General features: G+C 42.7%; 2 protein-coding genes across 5 annotated transcripts in view; both read left to right on the top strand.

Annotated features, from left to right (window-relative positions):
* Positions 1-7529, top strand: part of LOC127569359 (kinetochore scaffold 1-like) — a 70479-nt gene extending 62950 nt beyond the window's left edge. The window contains exons 24-27 of the mRNA XM_052013968.1: positions 2130-2239; positions 3938-4056; positions 4690-4812; positions 6766-7529. Coding sequence (XP_051869928.1) covers positions 2130-2239; positions 3938-4056; positions 4690-4812; positions 6766-6904 — 491 coding nt within the window. The 3' untranslated portion in view covers positions 6905-7529. The remainder of the gene's footprint in view (positions 1-2129; positions 2240-3937; positions 4057-4689; positions 4813-6765) is intronic.
* A 9251-nt stretch (positions 7530-16780) lies between these two features.
* Positions 16781-26157, top strand: part of rad51 (RAD51 recombinase) — a 65538-nt gene continuing 56161 nt past the window's right edge. The window contains exons 1-2 of one of the 4 annotated variants that reach the window (XM_052038252.1): positions 16781-17203; positions 24354-24441. In XM_052038252.1, coding sequence (XP_051894212.1) covers positions 24361-24441 — 81 coding nt within the window. In that variant the 5' untranslated portion in view covers positions 16781-17203; positions 24354-24360. Of the gene's footprint in view, positions 17390-24353; positions 24442-26157 lie in introns of all 4 variants that reach the window. The other 3 variants (XM_052008827.1, XM_052010622.1, XM_052011460.1) reach the window with 3 other exon arrangements.

Genomic DNA, 26157 nt, shown 5'->3' with positions numbered 1-26157 from the left:
CAGTATCTGCTACTAATTTCACTGTATTTCTATTGTTCAGCAAATTATCCTGTCTTTTCACCTGCCTGTCCTTGTTTCCATCTTCACTGCACACTGTCTTGGACTTGTTCCTATATACCTCTTCCTCTTTCCTAACATCCTGGTTTCCTTCCCCCTGCCAAATTAGTTTAAACCCTCCCCAACAGCTATATTAAACATTCCCACCAGGATATTGGACCCCTTAGAGTTCAGGTGTAACCCATCCTTTGTGAATAGGTCATACCTCTCCGAAAAAAGGTCCCAATGATCCAAGAATTTGAAGCCCTGCCCCCTGCACCATTTACTCAGCCACGCATTCATCTGCCTGATCTTTCTATTCTTTCTTTCATTAGCACGTGGCACAGGTAGTAATCCTGAGATTACTACCCTGGAGGTCCTGTTTCTCAACCTTCTTCCTAGCTCCTTGTAATCTTCCTTCAGGACCTCCTCTCTTTTTCTAGCTATATCATTGGTACCTACATGTACCAAGACTTCTGGCTGATCAACCTCTCCCCTCAGAATATTTTGGACCTGGTCTGAGACATCCTGTACCCTGGCACCAGGGAGGCAACACACCTTCCGGGTATTGTTGTCGAGTTCGCAGAATCTCTTATCTGTTCCCCTCACTATGGAATCCCCAATAACCACTGCATTTCTCCTTGCCCGCTGGACCACAGCACCAGGCACGGTGCCAAGGTCCTGTTTGCCGTGGTCTTCCTCTGTGGGGGTCATCCTCTCCAACAGAATCTAAAATGAGATGCTGGTTTTTGAGGGGGACCACCATAGAGGTACTCACTACAAATTCTTTATGGCTTCTGTATCTCCTCCTCATTCTCCCTAATCGGCCAAAGGTCATCAAGCTGCAGCTCCAGGTCCCTAACGTGATCCCTGAGGAGCCGCATCTCAATGCACTTTGCGCAGATGTAGTCATCGGGGACGCTGGTAGTCTCCCATGGTCCCCACATCTGGCACTCCAAACATAAAACTAATCCCAGATGCATACTGCTTTGGCACTCTCTAATGCTACTAAAATAAATAAACTAGTAATAAATAAACTAGTAACTTACCCCTGCTTCTATAAATCTTGCCTCACCCCATTACCGCCAAAGCCTAATCACTCTGCTCCCTCTCACTCCGCTGCCTGCTCCGAACGCTGCCCGCTGCATATGGCAATCTTTTCAAACCACTTGCGCACTACCCGCTTACATCACGCGCCTGCGTAGTCGAGCTCCACTATTTCCGATTAGAGAGAGGAAAAAAAACACTTAACTGCTCTGAAGTTTGCCGAAACAACCCAAATTGAAACCGCCGAAGTTTGTTCTTTTTTTTAAACCGCTCACATGCTACCAGCTTATGTCACACACTGCGTAGTGAAGCCCCACTATTTCTGATTAGGGAGATTCCGATTAAGGTGAGAGGAAAGAGTTTTAAAGGGGATTTGAGGGGGAAAGGTTTTTTGATATCTGGAACATGCTGCAAGAGGAGGTGGTGGAGTTAGATACAATCACTAAGTCTGAGACATTTAGATAGGCACTTAAATAGGCAAAGCATAGAAGGATATGGACCTAACGCAGGCAAATGGGATTAGTGTCAATCGGCAGAGATTGGCATTGACATGGTGGGCCAAAGGGCCTTTTTCTGTACTGTACAACTCTGACTATATTGGTATTGGTTTATTATTGTCATCTATACCGAGGTACAGTGAAAAACTTGTCTTGCATACTGATTGTACAGGTCAATTCATTACACAGTGCAGTTACATTGAGTTAGTACAGAATGCATTGAGGTAGTACAGGTAAAAACAGTGACAGTACAGAGTAAAGTGTCACAGCTACAGAGAAAGTGCAGTGCGATAAGGTGCAAGGTCACAACAAGGTAGATTGAGGTCAGAGTCCATCTCATTGTATAAGTTCAATAGTCTTATCACAGTGGGATAGAAGCTGTCCTTAAGCCTCAGACTCCTGTCTTGTTCATAAATTCAAAAAAAAAACAAACCTGGGTTTTAAACTAAAGTGTATTTCCTTTTGGATCTGCATGAAAAATGTTCCCCTTTATAACAAACTGCTATTCCAAAATATGCTTTCTTTTAAGTGTTTTGATTTATTTTACAGAGAAAGAATCACCTGTGCATTCGAAGCTTGTTCATGAGCTAGTTATGATGTATTGGAAGAATCAAGAAAGTTTGCATTGCAAACATTCAAATGAATCTCAGCTCCCCATGGTATGGAAAAAAAATTCCAGCATCGTCATTTTTTATTTTGTTATTAAATTGTTCCTGCTTTCCATCTTCTGCTATTTGTTTTACCTTGTACGGCCCTACTACTTTTCTCTGTACTTCATATAAACCACTGAATCTTTTGTTGCTTACAGTATTGATGAGAGGTTATCGACTGACCTAAAATGCTAACTCTGTTTCTCTTCCACAGATGGAAAATGATCAGCTACCCACTTCAAATCTTTCTTCCTATTATTTTGGATTTCCAGCATCATTTGTATGTGTCCTTTGTCACCACAATGTCCTTTTCTAAGGGGGGAAGAAATGGGCAGAATTCTGCGACAAAACATTTGAAAACTATGTCCCCAAAGAGTATAGTGTGGTCAGCTTTTCGTACGATTTGTGTGATTTTTACCACTTGATAAGGTTTTTTTTGACAAGCACTTATCTCCCGCCTTGCAATTTGTTACTGAAGGAAAGACTGTGAGAACAGACATGGCTATCGAAATGCATCTGATGTCAGTTGACCGGGAGAAACATCTTGGTAGCTATTAGTGATCTCTGTAACGGACTAGAGTCATCAAGTCATACAACTTGGAAAAGGGCCCTTTTGGCCCAACTTGTCCATGCCAACTGTGTGGCCCAGCAAGCTAGTCCCATCTGCCCACGTTTGGCCCATAGCCCTCTTAAACCCCTTCTATCCATGTACTTACCTAGATGGCTTTTAAAGGTTGCTAATGTGCCCATCTCAACCACTATTTCTGGCAGCTCATTCCAAATACACACACTTTGCATGAAGGAGCTGCCCCTGATGTCCTTTTTAAATCTCTCATCTCTGATATTCTCATCTATGCGCTCTTGTTTTGAGTGCCCCCTCCTTGGGGGGGAAAAAAGACTGTGCTTTCACACTGTCTACGACCTCATGATCTTGCATTGCTCTATCACGTCACCCTATCACTTCTACCACCGTCCCACCTTTTCTGATTGCGTGTAATGCCGGAAAAGGTAGTGTGGAGAAGGATCAATGGAAGTATGTAAATCTGTCAATTCATAATATCAAATTATTCAAATCTCCACTGCTTGTTTCCCAAAGGTATAAATTTAATATGCACAAGGAACAAAGCGAGCAGTTAAAATATTTTCTAACACAAAGTGGAGACACTGAACCCAGAAACCTGTAAAGATTTTTTTTCAATAGAATTAAATATAGCAGAAAGCTTTTTCAGAGACACTGCATAGGCATAATGAGTTAAATCTCTGAATCCTGTTCTATGATTCTGAAATGTCCCAAATACTGGTATAAATGTTACAAGCTGGATTTACACAGGATCCTTCAGGCTAGTTCCTTGTGTGTTATAAACTGTAATTAAGGGAAGCATAGCTATAAAATCTGAAGGCAAGTGCAATACTTTATTGGTGAGATGTAGAATGCAGGAGCAAGGAAGTCATGTTAAAACTGCGTAAAACATTAATCCCAGTTCCACAACATTTATGCGGGGTCTGTTCAGTGTTGCATGATATCTCTGCGGTACTGAATTCTCTGGCAGCAGAGCCTCAAACAAAGCATTAATTGATCCACTGTGAACCAATTTGTTAATGTGCCTAACAAGACTCCTTTCAACTTCAAGCCATACCTACTCTGGTAGGGTGAAAAGATTGAGCAATTCTCTAGTATGGGTCATATTTGTTTCTTTGTTATTCCAGCTGTTACTTGATCTCTCACTTGTGGTGAGTCGATGTCGATTACTTGGTGATGAACTGGAATATTTGTTGAACTGGGGATCAAAATTTGATATCTTGAAAATGGAGATTCAGCACACAGAGTAAGTACATCTGCAGCAAAGTGCTTGTATGACCTAGTGGTTTAATTATTTGTGGGGGGGTGGTGGGTGGGGGTGCGGGGCTGGGAATGAAGAATTTAAATTTTGAACTCTTCTGCATTCCCAAATACTGAAAACATTCAGGAGCTCATACAGTATCTGGGAGAGGGGCGAGAGGGTTAATGTTTCAGGTTGAAGGGCCTCATTGGAACTGGGAAAGAGTCCTGATGAGGGATTCAACCTGAAATGTTAACTGTTTCCACAGGTGCTGTCTGACCTGCTGAAATTTTGAAGCATTTTCTATTTGTATTTCAGATTTGCAGCATCTGTAAGTTTCTTTTATTTTCATACGATTTGTCTTCTGTACAATTTAGTATGATGGTACCTTGTATGGCCTCAGTCTGTACTTAGGGAAAGTGTAAGTGCTTCGATGTGCACCACATATTCTGAAATGGATAGCTTCACAGAGCAGAGTATTTAAAAGAAACCAGGGCACAGCGTAACATTTGATGCCAACACAAAATCTTGTACAGTAACTCAGGTTTCCTTTTGACTTATTATTACAGACATCTGTCCTAACTTTGGATTCACTGTTGCACTCTGATATTTCTGAATGTAGTGGTTTTTCTTTTATAGTGTGAAGTTCCTTATCTCAAGCTATGAAGCATTGTCGAAGTTTGAAGTTACATTTCATATTACGCCAGGTTATCCATGGCTTCCTTTGCAATTCACATTTAATTCTTGGTTTGGAAACATCAGGTGAGATCATGTACTTTTAACATTCCATGATCTGCTTTGGCACAGCCTGGCATCTTGGCTGGATGGTACTGGTTGAGTTGTTTGACTAGTATCCAGAGAAATACACAATGACAGTTGATCTGGAGACACCAATATGATGGTGGCACAGCACTGAAATTACCCGACTAGTAATCCAGAGGCTTAGTAGAACAATCCCATCATGGCAGCCATGTCATTTAAATTCAATTAATAATCTGGAATTTAAGTAAAAACTAGTCAGTAGCAATGACAAAAAAAAAAATCAACATGGTTGTAAAAACCCATATAGTTTACTGGTGCCCCTTGGGGAAAGAAATCTGGCATCCTTGCTCAGTCTGGCCTATGTGTGACTTCTAAACCTCTGAAATGGCAGAGCAATCAGTTCAAGGGCAAAAAAAGGATGAGCAATAAATGCTGGCTTTACCAGTGACACCAAGATCCTAAAGAATGAATAAATCTGAAAAAGTTTGTATCTCATCATGGCAGCCAGGGAATTTGCATTCAAGTAATTAAATAAATTTGGAATAAAAAAAACAAGTTTTGATAATAGTGAGAATGAAACTATCAGTCTATTGTAATATCTGTTTCACTTTATTAAACCCGTCCTCTTAAAATAATTAATCAACTCCGTAACAAGCCACTGGATTCAAAGGACAACTGGTGTAGGCAGTAATTGTGTACCTTCCTGTGCACAGTAAGAAAACTTAACCCAAATTAGAAGCATGGCTCTTGGAGAAAGATTGTGTGTGTGTCTCACAGAACAGGTGGATCCAGCCACAAAAAATTCCTAAATTAGCTCTAGAAGGAATAGAGATTTACAGGTACTGACACCAAAAAGAAAATCCAGTGATGAGCTTCAGTTGCCCATTTAACCGTATGGGCTTCAAAGCCAAGTTGTGTCCTGTCCCCACATCACATCAACTTGTACACACTTCATGCTGGCATAAATTCTAATCAAGAACAGGGCTCTGATTTTTGTTTCTTTTCTCCCACATCCCCTCAATGCACAAGTACCCTGATGGAAACCCACTTTGTACATTCTGACTGCGTGACTTAATGTAATAGCAGAGTAATGTTACTTAATTTTCTGGAAGTAGGTTATGTAAGAATGGATCACTTTGTTGGTGATCATAATTCTAACTTGATCCAGATTTTGTACATCACACATTTTGCTACAGAGGCTCACTTCAAAAGCAAATTTTTCTGTTGGAATCCAATATCATCCACCTTCATATTTCAGCTCGAGTGCATGTGATACTTAGGCTGCTACTTCAACTAGGATCAAACCTGAGACCTGGGATAATTTGATATTAAACATCAAGCCTTTATTTTGTAGGTTACTGCCATTTGTCCTACCAACCATAAAATGTCCCAAACATTCTGAATTGATTTGACCTTCAGTAGCAAATCAGCCAAAATGCTCCCACCATGACATCAGCCTGAATTGCACTTCATTACAGTCTACGGTTGAATTACTAGAAATTTCAAAACTCAAAGCTTTTCTGGTACAGCTGACTGCATCAGAGGGAAACTGTGTGAGCAAAGAGGTTTTTTTTGTACTGGTTTCTGCAGTTTTATCATTTTGTAAACATTTTGATGTTTAAAGGGAACGTGACTCAAGAAATTTGGAACTGCTAGAAGTATAACAAAATATTTCAATTTGAGAATAATTGTTCTCTAAACATAGAAAACACACACATACAACACCTTTTGTGATCATAAGATTTTCTAGGCTGTTTATCAGCTGAATTATTTTAAAATGCGTAACTAAAATATGCACAGCAAGCTGCATCAACAATATGATAACAAGATCCCCTCAAGTTATAAAGTAGTTCTATTTGTAAAGAAAAGTTGTAGGTTGCATGCTTGTTGCAAGTTCCTTTAATTGATGCTGGTAAATTAATGTTAAGAAATACTGCTTTGTTTTATTTGCAGTGGTAAACATATTAACGAAGTCCTGCTGACTGTAAAACCAGGACACAAGTACCTAATCAGGATCATGAAGAGTCTTTTCATGACATTGCTCATCAGACCAGGAGCTAACAGATTACAGTTACAGCATGCTTCTCCCTGACCAGGAAAAGATGATAAACATTCACCATTGTTCCCAAATCAGAAACAACTTGTAATTATCATTTCCATTTGTACTATTGGGCTTTTCGATGAGCTTTGTATTATAAAGCAACCAAGGATGACATTGAAAGTTGCTGTGAGTTGATATCCAATCCTTGCAAGTCAAGGAATGAGGGAGAATCTGGCATCGAATATAACTCAGACTGAAGAAATGAAAGTATCCCCTTGGCGGTGATGAGCCTGTGTAAATTTGTAACAGACAGTTCCTGGTGACTGCCTACAAAACAATCTGCCTACAATGTTGGCTGTTCTATTCTGAAAGTTTTATAAGCATTGTTTCAGTAATATTGAAACTGAGATTCATCTGGGCTGCAGATTAAGGATGGTTGTGGTATTTTTCATAACAAATTTGACTTTGGTACACAGTACAGCAGGTGGGTTCCTCATTGTAGTTCAGTGTATAATGAGACTTGGACTGTAGACTGAATAACTTGATGGGTGATATGTCCTCTATTCCCCAGCATGTTTCTTTTAGCTGAAGTAATGCAAAATATACAGTAACTTTACAAGAGTGTAAAATGTTTGTACGTCTTTATTCTAAAATTAAATTTATATTTGCCATTGATCCCTATACTTGTGCTTTTTGAATTCCTTGCTCACTCTCTAATAGTATCACAGCATTGCTTATGTACCCATTTGAACATGCAGACTAGACCTCAGTTTAATTTCTCACCCAGAACTGTCAATGCTGAGTCTGCTGTAGCTATTTGCTCAATTCCTGGAATGATGCTTGAACCTTAAACCTGCTCAGCAGTCAGGCTGTCGTGAAATGAGTTAAACTCACACTTGCATTATATTTTTCAGTTACCTCAAATGAAAGCAAAACTAATATAATTTGATATCACTGGTTCCTGTTATTTTTATTGATGACTATTGTTTAAAATGTAATTAACTGTCTCTGTTTCCTTGATACTGCTCATTATTTTCATACTACCTGCTCATTATTTATTGGCATGTTCCACATTTGTTCTGCCTTACTTGTCCAACATTTCCTTAAGATAACCTGACCATTCCAGGTCTTGTAATCCTTCTAAATTGCTAATGCATTTACATCTCTCCTTAAATAAGGAGACGATACTCCACACTCCTGTAGTGGTCTCACCCATGCCCTATGTAGGTGAAGTATAAGCTCCAGACATTTATTTTTTTTACCCTAGTAATAAACAATGACATGCTCCACCTTTGTTTTCTATCACATTCCATCATCTGCAACCCTTTTTATTGCCTCCACCTATTACCTCCCAGCCTCTGTCACCATTTCCACTCTTCCCTTCTCCATCTGCTTATTGCCCCTCCTTACCTGGATCCACCCATTGCCTTGCCAGCTCTTGCTTTACCCCTTCCCTTCACCTCTTTATACTGGCTATCACCCCTCTATCTTTCAGTCCAGATAAAGGGTCTTGACCAGAAATGTCAACTGTCTACTTCCCTTCACAGATGCTGCCTGACCCCCCTGAGTTCCTCCAGTATCTTGTTTGTTGTTCCGGATTCCAGTATCTGCAGTCTCTTGTGTTTCTGTTTATTGTGGAAGATAGTCTCCAAATCAAGCTGCAAAGTGCAACAACAGGGAACAAAAAACCATAACATCAAGAAAATGCTTAAATCCATTATACAGGAAATAGTACAAGACATTCATAATATGATTAAGCAGTCAACATGGCTTCATGAAAGGGAAATTATGTTTGACAAATTTATTGCAATTCCTTGAAGATGTAACTAGCAGAATGGGTAAAGGGTAGGTTGTGCTGAAGTGGTTAAGTTATCAGACTATAATCAGAAGCCTAGATAAACAATCTAGATACATGAGTTCAAAGTGAACAATGGCAGCTGAGGAACTTTAGTTAATTAACTAACCTGGACTTTATAGTTACCATTACTGGAGCTATTTTTTTTAAATTTACCTTGACCCTTCTGTTTCATTTTTACCCATTGGGCAGGAAATCAGCCATCCCTGGCCAGTTTGGCAGACTGCTGAATAAAGGCACACAGCACGGGGATTAACTGCTCCCTAAAAAGGCTAAGCAAGCCATTAACTTGCATCATAACTGTTGCATTAAAACAAAGTTTTTCCAGCCTCGTCTTCCTTCTGAACAGCTGGGGACTGATGTCTAAATTGGGAGAGCTGTACCATAGACAACATTCAAGCAACATTTTTAGAGCACTAGAATATGAAATCAATGATGTACTGGTGAGGGTTTATCAGGTATTGGTCAGACCGCATTTGGAATATTGTGAGCAATTTTAGGCCCCGTATCTAAGGAAGGATGTGCTGGCCCTGGAGAGGGTCCAGAGGAGGTTCACAAGAATGATCCCAAGAATGAAAGGCTTAACATATGAGGAGTGTTTGATGTCTGGGCATGTACTTGATGGGAGTTGAGAAGGATGGGGTGGGGGGAAATCTCATTGAAACCTATCAGATACTGAAAGGCCTGGATAGAGTGGACCTGGAGAGGATGTTTCCATTAGTAGGAGAGTCTGGGATCCAAAGACAGCCTCAGAAGGGATGTCTCTTTAAAAACTGAGATGAGAAGGAATTTCTTCAGCCAGAGGCTGGTGAATCTGTGGAAGTCATTGCCACAGAGGGCTGTGGAGCCCAAGTCATTGGGTGTATTTAAGGCAGAGATTAATAGGTTCTTGATTAAGGGAGTTAAGGCTTATGGGGAAAAGACAGGAGAATGGGGTTGAAAAAAATCAGCCACGATTGAATGGTGGAGCAGACTCGATGGACCAAAGGGCCTAATTCTGCTCCTAGATCTTGTGGTCTAACAACTTAAGTAGCTGTATACACAAAATTGTATCTTAAGACAACACACCGGATTCTTTTCTCACAGCCACTAAGAACAGACCCACCACATGTGGTAGTTTGGTGATGTACAGGTGGCAGAGAATAGCCCTTAGATTTGTAAGATTGACTCCAAGCCCTATAAAGTTTCATGGACCTTGTCAAACAAGTATGACTAGATGTGGAAGGAGTGCAGTTTCATTGGTTGTGGGAATGGTTTAGCTCTGTCTATTGCATGCTGATTTTAGTCTTTGGCACACATAGTCCCATGCTGCAGTTTTGGCAGATTGGCACCTCATTTTTAGTCTGGTGCTGGTCTCTGCAAGCTTTTCTGTACTTCACATGGAATTATATTTGATCTCCCTGCTTGGTACGGACAAGAAAACCTGAAAGTTGATAAGTTAGAGTTCCTCCATGTTGAGCAAAACCTGGAAGAATAAGGACACATTTCACTTTCAATCACGAAAGTGGTTTGGGAGCACCAATACTGAATAATGTGGCTGCCCATTGGACATTACTACCTGTTGCAGTTCTAATTAGGCAGTTAATAAACCAATATAAGGCTAATTGACCTTATCTTCACAAGTCTACCTATTGCAGATACATCTGTCCATGACATCATTGGTTGAAGTGATCAACGTTCAATCTTTCTGGAGACAAAGTCCCACCTTCACAATGAGGATACTTTTGATCGAATTGAGTGGCATTGCCATTGTGATAAATAGGATAAATTCAGAACAAATCAAGCAGATCAAAACCAAGCATCATGAAGCACTGTGGACCATTGGCAGCAGAAAATTTTCCACCATAAGATATCAACTCATGGCCCTGCATATCCCTCACACTACCATTACCACCAAGCAGTAGAATCAAGCCTGGTTCAATGAGGAGAGCAGAAGAACATGCTGAGAGTAGCACCAGACTAGAAATGTGAAGTTGCAGCATGGGACCACATATGCTAAAGAGCAATATCAACATGCAATAGAACTGCAGTCCTTCCTCCTTCCACATCTAGCTGTGAATAATAGCAGACAATTAAAACAGCTAATGGGAAGAGAAGGCTGTCAAAAGGGGGTGGAGAGACCATGCAAGTGCTGAAAGCAAGATAGAAGCATTTGCAATCACTTTCAGTCAGAAGTGCCATGTTGATGATTCATCCTGACTTCTTCTGTATATCCTCAGTATTATGGAAGCAAGTCTTCAGCCAAATCAATTCTCTTCATGGGATACAAAGAAATAGCTGAGAGCATTGAACACAGCAAAGGCTATGGGACCAGACAACGTCACACCTATGGCACTGAAGACCTGAGCTCAATACTCAGCTGTTTCAGTACAGTTACAAGTCGGGCATCCGACTAGCAATGTGGAAAATTCCTCAAATGGGATTTTTTTCAGAAAAAGGCAGGACAAAGTCAATTCAGCTAATTACTACTCAATCAATCTGGTCTGGATCATTAATAGAGATGGAAGCTGTCATTGACAGTGCTATCAAAAGGTACTTACTCACCAATACCCTACTTACTGATCTCCACTTTGAGTTTAACCAGGTCCATTTGGCTCTAAACTTCATCATAACCTTAATCCAAACATGGCCCAAAAAACTGAATTCCTAAGGTGAGAATGACAGCCTTTGACAGCAAAGCAGCATTTGACGGAGGATGGCTTCAAAGAGCCCTGGTAAAACTGGACAATGGGCAGCCAGAGGGAAATATTTCATCCCTTGGAATCATAACTTGTATAAAGGATGATGGTTGTGGTTGTGAGAGGTCAATAACCCTCCAACAACCAGGCAGGCATGGTAGTGTAGTGGTTAGCGTAACGCTATTACAGCACCAGCGACCCAGGTTCAACTCCAGCCGCTATCCATAAGGAGTTTGTACATTGTCCCTGCGTCTGCGTGGGTTTCCTCTGGGAGCTCTAGTTTCCTCCCACATTCCAAAGATGTAGGGGTTAGGAAGTAGTGGGCATGCTATGTTGGCGCTGAAAGAATGGCAACAGTTGCGGGTTGCCCCTAGAACACTCTACTCAAAAGATGCATTTCATTGTGTGTTTCGATGTCCATGTGGCTAATAAAGATCTTATCAATAATCCCAATCTCAGGACATTGTGTTAGGAGTTCCTCAGGGGACCTTCTTAGGCAGTCCTAGGATGAAGATCTTCAACAATGACCTTTCATCATAACATCAAAGTGGGAATGTTTGTTCATAATCGCAAAATGTTCAATTCCATTTGCAATGCCTCAGCAAATGAAACAGCCTATACCCATAGAGAGATCAAGGCAGCAATCTGACATGGACACATAAGTAACTTGTGCACCACAAAGCTGTAAGGCAAAGACCTTCAACAAGAGAAGAGTGCACAAATACATTAGGAGTAGGAGTAGGCCATTGCAGCTATTTGAGCCTTTTCCACCATGCATCAAGATCATGGCTGACCTTAGGTGATCTTCAATAACCATAGAACAATACAGCACAATACAGGCCCTTCGGCCCACCATGTTGTGCTGACCTTTAAACCACGCCTAAGACTATCTAACCCCTTCCTCCCACATATCCCCCTATTTTAAATTCCTCCATATGCTTATCGAACAGTTTCTTGAACTTGACCAACGTATCTGCCTCCACCACTGCCCCAGGCAGCGCATTCCATGCACCAACCACTCCCTGGGTGAAAAACCTCCCTTGAACTTCCCACCCATTACTTTAAAGCCATGCCCTCTTGTATTGAGCATTGGTGTCCTGGGAAAGAGGTACTGGCTGTCTACGCTATCTATTCCTCTTAATATTTTGTATACCCCTATCATGTCTCCCCTCATCCTCCTCCTCTCCAAAGAGTAAAGCCCAAGCTCCCTTAGTCTCTCCTCATAATCCATACTCTCCAATCCAGGCAGCATCCTGGTAAATCTCCTCTGCACCCTTTCCAATGCTTCCACATCCTTCCTATAATGAGGTGACTAGAACTGGACACAGTACTCCAAGTGTGGTCTAACCAGAGTTTTGTAGAGCTGCATCAGTACCTCACAGCTCTTAAACTCAATCCCACAATTTATGAAAACTAACATCCCATAAGCTTTCTTAAATACCCTATCCACCTGTGAGGCAACTTTCAGAGATCTGTGGATATGAATCCCCAGATCCCTCTGCTCCTCCACACTACCCAGAATCCTGCCATTAACCTTTACTCCGCCTTGGAGTTTGTCCTTCCAAAGTGCACCACCTCACACTTCTCCGGATTGAACTCCATCTGCCACTACTCAGCCCAGCTCTGCATCCTATCAATATTCCTCTGCAAGCTTCGACAGTCCTCCACACTATCCACACCACCACCGACATTTGTGTCATCTGCAAACTTGTGAACCCACCCTTCTACCCCCTCATCCAAGTCATTAATAAATATCACGAAAAGTAGAGGTCCCAGAACTGATCCTTGTGGGACACCACTAGTCACAGCCCTCCAATCTGAATGCATTCCCTCCAACACAACCCTCTGCTTTCTATAGGCAAGCCAATTCTGAATCCACATGGCCAAGCCTCCCTGGATCCCATGCCCTCTGACCTTCTGAAGAAGCCTACCATGTGGAACCTTGTCAAATGCCTTACTAAAATCCATGTAGACCACACCTACTGCGCTACCCTCATCAATCTTCCTGGTCACCACCTCAAAGAAGCCTATCAGGCTTGTGAGACATGATCTTCCCTTCACAAAGCCATGTTGGCTGTCCCTAATCAGTCCATGATTCTCTAAATGCTCATAGGTCCTATCTCTTAGAATCCTTTCCAACAGCTTGCCCACCACAGACGTAAGGCTCACTGGTCTGTAATTCCCTGGACTATCCCTACTACTTTTTTTGAATAAGGGGACAAAAAACATGGATGATCTTCAACAACCTGCCCTTGATATTCAATGGATATTCAATTCTGTTCCACATGATATCAAGAAATGCCCAACAACAATAAATACACAAAGGTATTGGACAAAAACATCCCAGCTGTAGTAACAAAGACTTACATATGATAAGTAGCCATACCTCAAAGCAAGCTGGTCCAGTACAGTTACGACTCTGACATCTACCTGACAACTATAAAAAATTGTCCAGGTACAATTACTACCATGGTGACTAGTGGGCCAGCCACATACAATGACTACAAGAACAAGTCAGAGGCTGGGCATCTTTCAATAAATGACTTACCTCCTCTCACCCTCTACACCATCTACAAGGCACAAGTCAGGAGTGTGTAGTACACCCTGCCCTTGCTTGAATGAGGGCAGCTCCATCCACTGTCAAGTGGCTTGACGTCATTCAAGACAAAGTTATCCACTTGCTTGGCACCCCATCCACCATCCTAAATATCTTTCATACATAAGGTGCATAAAAACAAAGGGGAAAGGATGACAACCAAGAATGCAGTTCAATAATGAGCTCATTAGGGTATCTGCAATTCCTATCATTACTTTCGATGTAAAGATGGCCAATCTGCCTGGGGTGGTGGGGGAGGCAGATACATTGGACAGGTTCAAGAGTTTGTTGGATAGGTACATGGAGGAATGTGAGATAGAGGGATATGTGGGAGGAAAGGTTTAGATAGTGTGAGGGTGGTTTGATGGATGGCACCACATGGTGGGCCGAAGGGCCTGTTTTGTGCTCTATGGTTCTATGGTATCTCTCTATCTTGGAATCATAGAATCACAGGATTTTACAGTACAGAAGTGGCTAAGAGCACAAGCTAACATCACCTGTCTAAGAGAGTTTTTCAATTAGTCTTTCCTGAGGGCCCTTTACATTTTTCAAATACTCTCAAGTAATTTGTTTATTGATCAGTCAAAGTGTTGTGTTTCTTATATATCTTATTAAAGCCGCACAAGAATATGAAACAATAGGACATCAGATCTTCATGTCTCCTCTACCCTTCATGAAGATCATGGCCTGAATGTTGTCCAGTAATTCCTGCATACAGGCAAGGAGCTGATAAGTGGCAGAATCAGAATCAGGTTTATTATCACTGACATATGTTGTGAAATTTGTTGTTTTGCAACAGCAGTCCAGTGCAAGACATAAAAATTACTATAAGTTACAAAAATAAATAAATTGTGCAGAAGAGGAATAACAAGATAGTGTTCATGGACCGTTCAGAAATCTGATGGCAGAGGGGAAGAAGCTGTTCCTGAAATGTTGATTGTGGCAAGTAACATTCATGCTGCAAAAGTGCCAGGCACGACCATATTCAACAAGAGAGTCTAACCATCTACCCTTGCCATTCAATGGCATTATCCTTCCTACCCGTCATCAATATCCTGGACATCACCATTGACTAGAAGCTCAATTGGACCAGTCAAATAAACACCGTGGCTGCAAGAGCAGATCACTGGTTGGGTAATCTTGTGCCCAGTGTCTCACCTCCTGCCTTTTCACCGCCAACAAGACACAAGTCAGGAGCATGATGAAATTCTTGTCCATTTGCTTGGAAATATCACCATCTGTTTTATTTATTTATTCTTGGATCTAATTTTTAAAAACCAGATTTTTTTTGTCTTGCCTCAATAATCAAAGACTTTGGTTCTATTTTAGTTGATATTTTCTACCCCCTTCCTGCTCTTGCTAACCTAAAAAATGTGTTCAAAACTGGAAAGAATGAACAAAAGCTTAACCAAAGATTTGTATCGTGTTCATTATTATCTTCTTGCTTTATGGACCTATTTATATGTTACATTGAATTATACAATATATACACCAAAGAAGCAGGACATTAACACATCCAGCCTATGCTGCTTTGAACCATAAGATTATATGAGGCATATAAAATTATAAGAGGCTTAGACAGGGTAGATAGTCTTTTTCCCAGGATGGAAATGGCAAATACTAGAGGGCATAGCTTTAAGGTGAGAGGGGAAAAGTTTAAAGGAGATTTACAATTTTTTTTTACAGAGAGTGCTCAGGGCCTGGAACATGCTGCCATGGGAGACGGTGGAAGCAGATAAGATAGCAACATTTAAGAGATGCTTAGACAGGCACATGAACAGGCAGGGAATTGAGGGATATAGACCACATGCAGGCAGATGTGCAGTCTAAATTGTCATTGTGGCACAGACATCGTGGGCCAAAGGGCCTGTTCCTGTGTTGTACTGTTCTTTGTAACTTTGCTCAATCAGCAAAAGCCTCAAATGTTTTTTCTCTCATAGAAAGCCTAGAATTACAGAATCGTGTCGAGATTCTATTTACTTCTAAACATTCTATTTCTTTTGGATAATTACTTCCATTGATAACAAGTTCCATATTCTGAACACTCTCCAGATGAAGATTTTCTCCCCCCCCCCACCCCCGAGTTCCCTACTTATTTTCTTTGTAAGTACTTCATAGTGGTAGCTTAAAGTATTGTTCTTTTCCTAAGTAGAAACACTCGGGTTTTTCATTTCTACCAACACTCCACATGACTTTAAAGGTCAGCTATCAACCTTCTGTTAGAAACCCAGTATTTACCCGGTTTACCAAGTGCATACTGCTCCAGAACATCATACCCGATTTAGGCATCAGGTAAATTATAAGCCTTCAGGCTAAATGCCATAAAGAAAGAAAAACTTGTAGTTATACAGTCACGACTTCAACGTTTTCCAAAGCACGTTCTATCCACTGATCGTTGATGGATGAATTCAGCATCAGAAAGTGATGATGCAATGATCTACCTTCATCAGGGTCATTGGCCTTAAATGCTAAAGCTGTCCTCTGCACACAGATGCTGCCTGAATTGCTGGGTATCCCAAATCTTTTCTTAAATTAATAGTTGAATATCTTGCTCCATTAATATTTAAGGAATAAACATGGACCAGGTCACCACGCAGAAATAACCTTCCTGCTCCTCTTCAAAATAATGCCTTGGGATCTTTAGCAACAAACAATCTGTTGGAGGAACTCAGCGGATCGAGCAGCATCTGTGGGGTTCCTTCCCCTCCCCCCTCCCCCCAATTCTGCTCCACCCGCTGAGTTCCTTCAGCAGATATTGTGTTGCTCCAGATCACGGCATCTGCGGTCCGTTGTGTCTCCTTGGGATCTTCTACGCCCACCTGAGACAACAAAGTGAGCCTTTATATAAGGCAACATCTTCATCATTGTGGCACCAACTGAGATGGCGCTGTTAACATCCGAAACTTCCTTCACTCATCCTTCCCTCTTTATTTCCAAATGGAAGCCATCACTTTTCCTTCATCATAAGACTGAGAAAAAATAAACATGCGAAAGCCCCTGCGCCGCCGCCGCCGCCGAATCCTCTTTTCGTGGGAGTAGAAGAAGCGCGCACGCACAGCCTGCTCGCCCTCCAGCCTGCGTGTTTTACGTGCTGCGTTAGCACGTCGTCGCCCGGTGGCGCGGGTTTTTGGAAAAGACGACGGGAGAGTGTTGGCGCGAGAGTGACGGGGGAGGAAGTGGCCGAGTGACCGGGGGCAGCGGCTAACGGCGGCGGCGCGAGGGTAACCGGGGGCAGCGGCTAACGGCGGCGGCGCGAGGGTAACCGGGGGCAGCGGCTAACGGCGGCGGCGCGAGTGTGACCGGGGGCAGCGGCTAACGGCGGCGGCGCGAGAGTGACCGAGGCGGCGGCGCGGAGAGGTCGCGCGCAGGGTGAGGGCCTGAAGCTTCGTTGGACGGTTTATCTTGAGGTAACGTTGGCAGCTCTGAAAGTTGGCAGCCAAGCCCAGCCCGAGGCCTGTGAGGTGCACGGTAACAGCTGTCCCTCCTGGTCTGATAGATGAGGTTCGGTACCTCTCACCCCGGGGCAGTTCGGGAACACCCGGACTCATCGGCCGGCTCTGCTGACTTAACTTGTTTGTTCAGCGAGCGGCCACGGTGGTGTGCAGGTGTGAGAGAGTGGCCCTCAGCATGACTCCAGACACAGGTCAAACTGGGGCAAGGAAACCTGATTACTACCTATTGTTCTTTCTCAGCTGATGAATCGGTGTCACTGCACGTTGAACCACGCTAAGAAGCACAATTTACTCTGGGTGTGGGGGACCTCCAACACCAACAACACCTGGTGTTGTTTTATTATTGTCACATTTACTGACATACAGTGAAAAGCTTTTTTGTTTTGCATGCCATCCAGACAGATCATAAGTACATCGAGGTAGTAAAAAGAAATCAACGCAGAATATAGTGTTATGGTTACAGAGAAGGTGCAGTGCAGGTCGACAAATAAAGTCCAATGGCTATTACAAGTTAGATTCGGAGATCAAGAGTTCATTCTTTAGTATATGAGAGGTCCATTCAAGTGGGATAGAAATGTCCTTGGGCCTGGTTGTTCGTGCTCTCAGGCTTTTGTATCTCCTGCCTGACAGGAGAGAGGAGAAGAGAGAATAACTGGGGTAGGAGGGGTCCTTGATTACGTTGGTTGTTTTCCCGAGCTAGCAGCAAGTGTAGATGGAGTCAGTGGAGGGGAAGTTGGTGTGTGTGATAGACAGGGCTGTGTTCACAACTCTGCAACTCTCCGAGGACACCTTCCATTGTGTAGCACTACAAACCTGCTAACTGGGGTAAACCTCTACCAGGTCTGACAGGTCAAAACAGCAACATGAGGTGTTGTGGGATAACAGCAGTATGTAGACTACCACAGTCTGTCAACTTGCAGCTTGGGATATCCCCCACTCATTGATAACTGTCAAGCCAAGGCTTCAACGAGGGATGCAGAAAATCATCCTGAGAGCAGCATCACTCGTGGCTAAAAATGAACTACTGACCTAGTAAAGTTACAATACAGGACTACGTGCATTCTAAACAGCTAAAGCAGCATGAAAGTAGACAGTTAAGTGATATCTTAACTAGTGGATCAGATCAAAGATCTGCTGTCCTACTACATCTAGACCTGAGTGGTGCTGGCTAACTGGAGGAGGCAGTCAAAGAATATCTCCATTCTCAATGATGGCAGAGCCCAGCAGGTGGGTGCTAAGAACAATGCAAATTATTCATAACCATGTTCAACTTGAAGAGCTGAATAGATGATCCATTTTGACTTCTTTCTGAGGTCCCCACCGTCACAGAAGGCAGTCTTCAGCCAATACATTTCAGTCCATGTGATATCAAACTGTGACTGAGCACACTAGACAGCAAAGGCTATGAAATCAGACGTCCCAGTGATGGTAACAAAAACCTGTGCTCTAGAACTAGTTGCATCTTTAGCCAAGCTATTTTAAATTTAATTTAAATTTTATTTACAGCGTGGTAACAGGCCCTTCCAGCCCAATGAGTCTGCGCCGCCCATTTTAAACCCAATTAACCTACCCATATGTCTTTTGCAATGTGGGAGGAAACCCACGCAGACACGGGAGAATGTACAAACTCCTTACAGACAGCGATGGGAATCAAACCCCGATCGCTGGCACTGTAATAACGTCGTGCTAACAGCTATGCTACCGTGCCGCCCCTATTTTGATTCAGATGTAACACCAGCAACTATCGTGATGTGGAAATATGCCCTATAATGTCCTGTTCATAAAAAAAAAGCAGGACAAATCCAGTCTGGCTAATTACCACCCAAGAAATGAACTCCTAATCCTAAGAAAACTGATGGAAAGTGTCATTGACAATGCTATCAACTGACAATTGCTCTCCAATAACCTGCTCCTTAGTGCTCAATTTGGTTTTTGCCAGGACCACTCAGCTCCAGGCCTCATTTCAACCTTGGTTCAAACATGGACCAAAGAGCAGAACTGTTAGGATAAGGTGAGAGTCAATGCTGACATCAAAGCAGTATTTGACTGAATGTAGCATCAAGTGCCCAGGTAGAACTGAAGTCAAAGGGAAGACATTCCATTGGCTGGAGTCATAACTTGCACAAAGGAGGTCAATCATCTCAGCCCCAGTTACAGTTGCAGGGGTTCCTCAAGGCAATGTTTTTGTGATCCAGGCTGCTTCATCATTAACCTTCCTTTCATCATAAAGTCAGAAGTGGAAATGTTTACTGATTGCATGCATTGAATTCCATTGCAACTTTGCGGCCAATGAAGCTGTCCATGTCAACATGAAGCAGGGTGACATTCAAACTAGGGGCTGATACAGGTCCTGCTAAGCTTATGATGCCCGACTTATGCACAGCCCATACGACCGAGCATTTGGGAGACCGGCAGTGTGGATCTACTGGCTGCTGGCATCTTCTGCGCCTGGGACCTCAGTTCACGTTCACATTTCTGACTTGTGTTATGAACAGTTCACAGGAACAGAATCCTGCTGTAACCTGGGGACGACCTGTATGTGTTAAGTAATATTTGTGCCACAAAAGTGCCAGGTCATAACCATCGCCAACAACAGAGGCTTTATCCAACTAATCTTGATATTCATTGACTGTACCATCTCCAAATCCCTCACTGTTAACAACCTGAAGGTCATCATTGACCAGAAACTCAACTAGACCAGCTATAAAAATCAGTTTAGAGGCTTTGGTATCCTACAGAGAGTGACTCACTTTTCGACACCCAAAGTCTTTCCACCATGTATAAGGCATGTTAGGAGTGTGATAGAACATTCTCCACTTACCTGAATGTGTACCATACCAGCAACTCCCTAAAAAGTTAGACGTCATTCAGTCAGGACAAAACAACCTCCTTGATTGGCACCCCATCCATTAATCCAAGCACTCATGGCCTCCCACTAGTGCACATAGACTGCAGTGTGCATGACAGCTACTCGTCCAGGCTACTCCAATAGCACCTACCAAACTTGCAACTTCTTTAGCTAAGAAGAATAAGGGTAATAGGCTAATGGGAATACTGCTACCCAAGGTTTCCTTCCAAGTTGCATACCATTCCTGAATTGGAAATGTATTGCTGGGTCCAAATCGCTGGAATTCCCTCTCCTAGAGCACTGTGAGAGTACCTTTTCCAAAAGGATTGCAGTGATTCAAAAATGCAGCTCACCAGCACCTCGAGAGCAATTGGGGGTGGGCAATAAATGCTGTCTTTGCAAGTGAGGTCCAGATCCCCAAAAAAAAGATTCCTTATTTTAAAATTAATTTCAGAGCTCATGGATTTAAGAATGGAATATGGAACATAGAACAGTAGAGCACCGGACAGGCTATTTGGCCCACATAGCCGATCTTGATGCCGATCAATACTATGTTTATCATCCATATCCCTCCATTCCTTTCATATTCATGTGTCTATCTAAAAGCCTCTTAAACTGCATCAAATTGCCTGATTCCACTACTACCCCTGGTAACCCATTTCCAGGCACCTACCACTCACTGTGTACAAAAAAAAGCTTGCTCCTCTCATCGCCTTTAAACTCCCACCACCCACCCCCCAACCTTAAAAGCATGTCCTATGCTTTTAGACATTTCTACCTGGGGAAAAGAGTCTGACTGTCTATCCTATCTATGCTTCTCATAATTTTAATGACTTCTATTAGGTCTCACCTCAGGCTCCAGCACTCTAAGAAGAACAACCCAAGTTTGTCCAACCTGTCCTTGTAGCTCATCATCTAATCCAGGCAACTTCCTGGTCCACAATCTCCACATACTTCCTATAAAGGGGTAACCAGAATTGCACCAATACTCCATATTGGTCCGACTAAAGTTTTATATAGCTGCAGCATGACTTCCTTACTCTTGTATTCAACGCCCCTACCAATGAAGGCAAGCCCATCAGGCCTGCCATGTTTATTAGCCTGTCTCTTGCTGCCTTTCCTTTCAATCTTTTTTGTTATACCATCTTTTTTTGCCCTCAACCCTACCACCTTTTGCCCTGCTGCTGTAGTTCCCATCCCCCTGCCATTCTAGTTTAAACCCTTCCTAGTAGCACTAGCAAACCTCCCAACAAGGATATTGGTTCCACTCCAATTCAGATGCAAGCTCTCTTGTTCATACAGGTCCCACCTGCCCTGGAAGAGAGCCCAACGGTACATAAATCTGAAGTCCTCCTTGCTGCACCAGCTCCTTAGCCACGTTTTGAACTGCACTATTTCTCACCTCACTAGCATGTGGCATGGGTAGTAATCCTGAGATTACAACCCTGGAAGTCCTGCTTTTTAACTTTCTACCTAGCTCCCCAAAATTATTTTGCAGGACCTGATCCCTGCTCCTGCCTACGTCATTGGTACCAAATGGACCACGACCTCTGGCTGCTCACCCTCCCCTCTCAGAATGTCTTGTACCTGATGCGAGACATCCTTGACCCTGGCACCAGGAGGCAACACACCATCCTGGAGTCTCGATTGCTGCAACAGAAACATCTATCTACCCCTTACTATTGAGTCCCCTTTCACTACTGCTGTGCCTGAGTTCACCCTTCCCTTCATTGCCTCTGAGCCAGGCACAGTGTCACTGACCTGGCCACCAGTGCTGGCCTCTGAAGGGTTATCTTCCCAATCTACCCACACTCCTACCCCCAAAACAGTATTCAAAGGGGTATACTTGTTAATGAGGGGAATGGCCACAGGGGAACCCTGAGCTGTCTACCTACTCTCCTTGCTTCTCCTGGTGGTCACCCATCTATCTGTAGCCGGCACCTGAGGTGTGACCACCTCACTAAAACACTCGACTGTGATGTCCTCAGAATCCCAGCTGATCCAGAGTATGTCCAACTCCAGCTCCTTTTCCTTCACCTGGTCTGTCAGGAGCCGCAGCTGGGTGCACTTCCCACAATGTAGTTATCAGGGAGGCTGTGAGGTTCCCTGACTTCCCACATCTTGCAGGAGGAGCATTCCACTGCCATTTTATCTACACTGCCAAAGGTCACGGATTAACAGGAAAATAAGAACCTTACCTGATTCTTACCTGCTCCTCATCTGTGCCTCCTTGCCAAAGCCTCAGCTCCCTGCTCCTACACTGGCTCACTCTCACAATGGCTGTTCTGCTTGACCTTACCTTTTTATTGGATGGTGTAACATTGACTCAGATACCCCCGCCCAGCTCAAAGTTAAGTTTGACTACTGACTAAGAACTGTTTTGGGGGTGGACTGTGAAGTGCTGTGGCCAAATAGATAACCTGTTGATGATGGCCCTGTCTCTTACCGAATGGGTCATTTTCTCCTTGATGGGTTATAATATGATTAATGTGGTGACTCAGTGTTGGATGTTGAGGCCTCAGCTGTTCACAACCTATATCAATGATTTGTTTGAGGAGAATAAATATAATTGAGTAAAATTCCATTAATGTAGCATGCTTGAGACTTTGCTGCATAGACAGATTTTCTAGACTATTGGATGTTATTCCAATTAATACTTGTACATGCTTTTAATTCATTTATTTATAGTTGTTACACAGTAGTACAATTTTCCAGTAAGTTTACAGGGATGGTGGAAATGGGGCCCCAATGAGTTTCAAGGAAGCATGGGAAACAACCAGGTGAGTTTAAAGGCAGCACGGGAACTGGGGTCTGGTGTGTTCCAGGAAGCTTCTGAATTGGCACCCAGTTGGCCAGAAGACAAACCATCGAGATTTCTCTTGAGTTTAGGTGATCTCATTGAAAAATATAAAATTCTTAAGTGACTCAACGGGGCAGATGCAGGGATGCTGTTCTCCAGCTAAGGTATCTAGAACTAGAGGGTCAGAAGTGAAGTTAAAAGAATTTTCTTGACCTGTATGATAATGAGTGTTCCTGACGCATTCTCGCATCATCAGCGTCATTACCCTCCAGCACTCTTGTGCCAACGCTCGCATGTGTTGGCTAAAAATAGAAACACTTTACAGTGATATAGATGGTATAGAGCTCTGTGCCAGAGGCAGACATTTTTTGGTATTAAGAGGGATGTGGAGTCGGTTCAGGAAAGTGGGCTGAGGTAAAAGATCTGCCATAATAATGAATGGTAGAGTGGGCACAAGGGGCTAAGTGGCCTACTTCTGATTCTTGTGTTCTTCACACTGCTTGTTTATATGTCATAGTACATGTGCAATATACATCAGTTTCTGAGTGAAAGATTGTGCATATAAACTGTACTTAATGTCTGAGTCCAGTGTAAGGATACTACTCTTCTGGTCTTTGCAAAATGTGAAGATCTAAGTTGTTGTTGCTGCTTCTCCATCTACAAGCTTAGATGGCATTTCATGAAGAGGAGAGTCTGCTGTAGGCTGCAGAAATAGTAGGAAGAGTGGATCTTGTAGCTCCAAAAGATCACTGCCACGGCTATGCTTGGCTCTCATGAATTTGCTGATTTCCATTGATATAGCCCAAACATAAAGCTTAGTTATGGATGATCTTAGGCCCACAGACCACCATCACATTTCCTTTTTCTCTATTCCCATGGCCCTGTTCTCCTGGCCCTAATCTTGCAACCTGTGTTTGTTCTCTTCCAAGGCCTATTCTTCAGGTTGATTTTCCTATCTACTTTCCTCTTCATCTTTTCCCTGAGTCCAAAGCTTGTTTCCCCACCTGTCTTCATCCTCTCTGCCAGGCTGTCAAGCACCAACCTCTTTTCCCCTAAACTCTGGTCTCCCTAGACTGAAGAGCAAGTAGATGAAAACAGCCGAACATGCAACACCTTTAAAACTATGGTACTCAGCTTATCTCTTATTAACAGTACCTATTATTCTTTAATCCAAACGTACAGTCCTCTTCTTCAGCTATCAGTTTAATTTTAATAATGAAAAATTTGCTTGCAACATCCAGTCATGAACTTCAATTTTATTTAAATTTCAGTTCCACAATGGCAATGCAAACACGAGCTGAGGAGAACACTGCAGCTGAAGAGGAAAATTTCGGGCCACAAGCTATATCACGTTTGGAGGTAATTCTCTTCTGAGCAATTCACTTTCAATCCCTGTTTGACTCTCTCCAATAGTTCGAAAGAAATATTGAGCAGTATTTGTTAAGTTTGAAGCACTGGTAATAGCTTCTTGAGAAATTCGCTTTTAAACCAACTCTTTTCTCATGTGGCCTTTGTTTGTGCTGATATCAGTGTGATTGTTTTTATTTCATTTCTGGATTTGTTGTCTGTTTTAGCAAATTAATCAGGCTATAATGGCTTGGTGTAGGTGCCATCTTCGCTCCCTACCAGATTGTCACATTTTGTAAGTTAAATATAGCCACACCACTGGTATTGGTATCCATTGCTGAATGTGACTTGACCACATTAAGCATTATTGTTCCTCTTTCTCCAACCAAACAAAGCTAATGATTGTATTGGAGCACTGGGTCAACTGGAGACTGATTCACTCATGTCTAACTGCCACATTAAATACCTTTTTCTATCGCATTCACAGTCCACACTGGTCATTTGTCTTGTAGCTGTGCCTGATATCATGCAGACCATCTTGATATATACTCCAAAAGAGAAATTAACAGGATCCATAACTCAAGATTAAGGGGAGTGACTTAGGAATCAGATACTTCAGACCAGGATGTGAATTTCTTTATCAGAGGGAATGTCTTGGGACCACAAAGTCCTCAGAAGGAAGAGTGACCTGAAGTGCAAATACTTCCCAGTCTGGGGGGAATGGCTTGGGGTACACATACAGCAAATCGGTGATTCGGGATCCTTGTGTTCAAGATCAGGCAGAGTGACTTGGGATTCTTATATGCTAGACTGGGAAATGTCTCAGCACCCACATACACTATATTGGGGAGATTGCGTGGGAAAGAGTGAAGTGTGGCAATTTTTGGGGTGGACCATCACCCATGAAAGGAACAGGCGGCAAGCAAATGGAGAGCAGGACGTGATGGAGTGTGGTGTTGAGGAAGTGGTTGTGAGTGGAGAATGTCTCAAGTTATTTATTTGAACCTTCAGAAAGCATTTGATAAAGTCAATCTTTGTAGGAAAGTGCTAGCTAGAGTTGTAGTCCATGGAAATAGTCATAGTCGTACAGCACAGAAACGGGCCTTAGAGCCCACCACATCCATACTGACACTTTTTGCCCATCTATACTAATTTCATCTGCCCTCATTAGGTCTGTATCCTTATGAGCTTGCCTATTCAAGTGCCTGTATTAATTACTCTTAAACATTGTGATTGTTTCTGATTATACCACCTCCTTTGGCTGCACATTTCAGATATCAATCACTCTGTGTTTCACAAAAAAACATTCCCCTCAGGTCCCCTTTAACCTTTTTCCTTCCTCTCACCTTAAATCTAAACCCTCTTGTTTTTGATACTCCCAAGCATGAGCAAAAGATTTTGATCATCTACCCTACCTATGTGCCTTGTAATTTTATGTACTTCTATCAGGTTACCCTTCAGCCTCCTTTGATCCAGGGAAAACAAGCCCAGCATACTCGATCTTTCCCATAACTGAAGTCCAGGCAGCATCCAGTCAATCTCCTTTGGACTCTCTTCAGTGCAATCATATCCTTCCTGTGGTGTTGCAACCAGAACTATACTCCCAAGTGTGACCTAACCAGTATTTTGTAAAGTTGCTACATAACTTGTTAACTTTTTTACCTTCTATATCCTGATCTATGAACGAAAATATGCCACGTGCCGCCTTCACCACCCTATTTACCCTGT

Source organism: Pristis pectinata, chromosome 1 (genome assembly GCF_009764475.1).
Source record: "Pristis pectinata isolate sPriPec2 chromosome 1, sPriPec2.1.pri, whole genome shotgun sequence".
Classification (NCBI taxonomy): domain Eukaryota; kingdom Metazoa; phylum Chordata; class Chondrichthyes; order Rhinopristiformes; family Pristidae; genus Pristis; species Pristis pectinata.
Note: the sequence above shows the minus strand (reverse complement) of the source record. Positions and strands in the feature narration are given on the sequence as shown.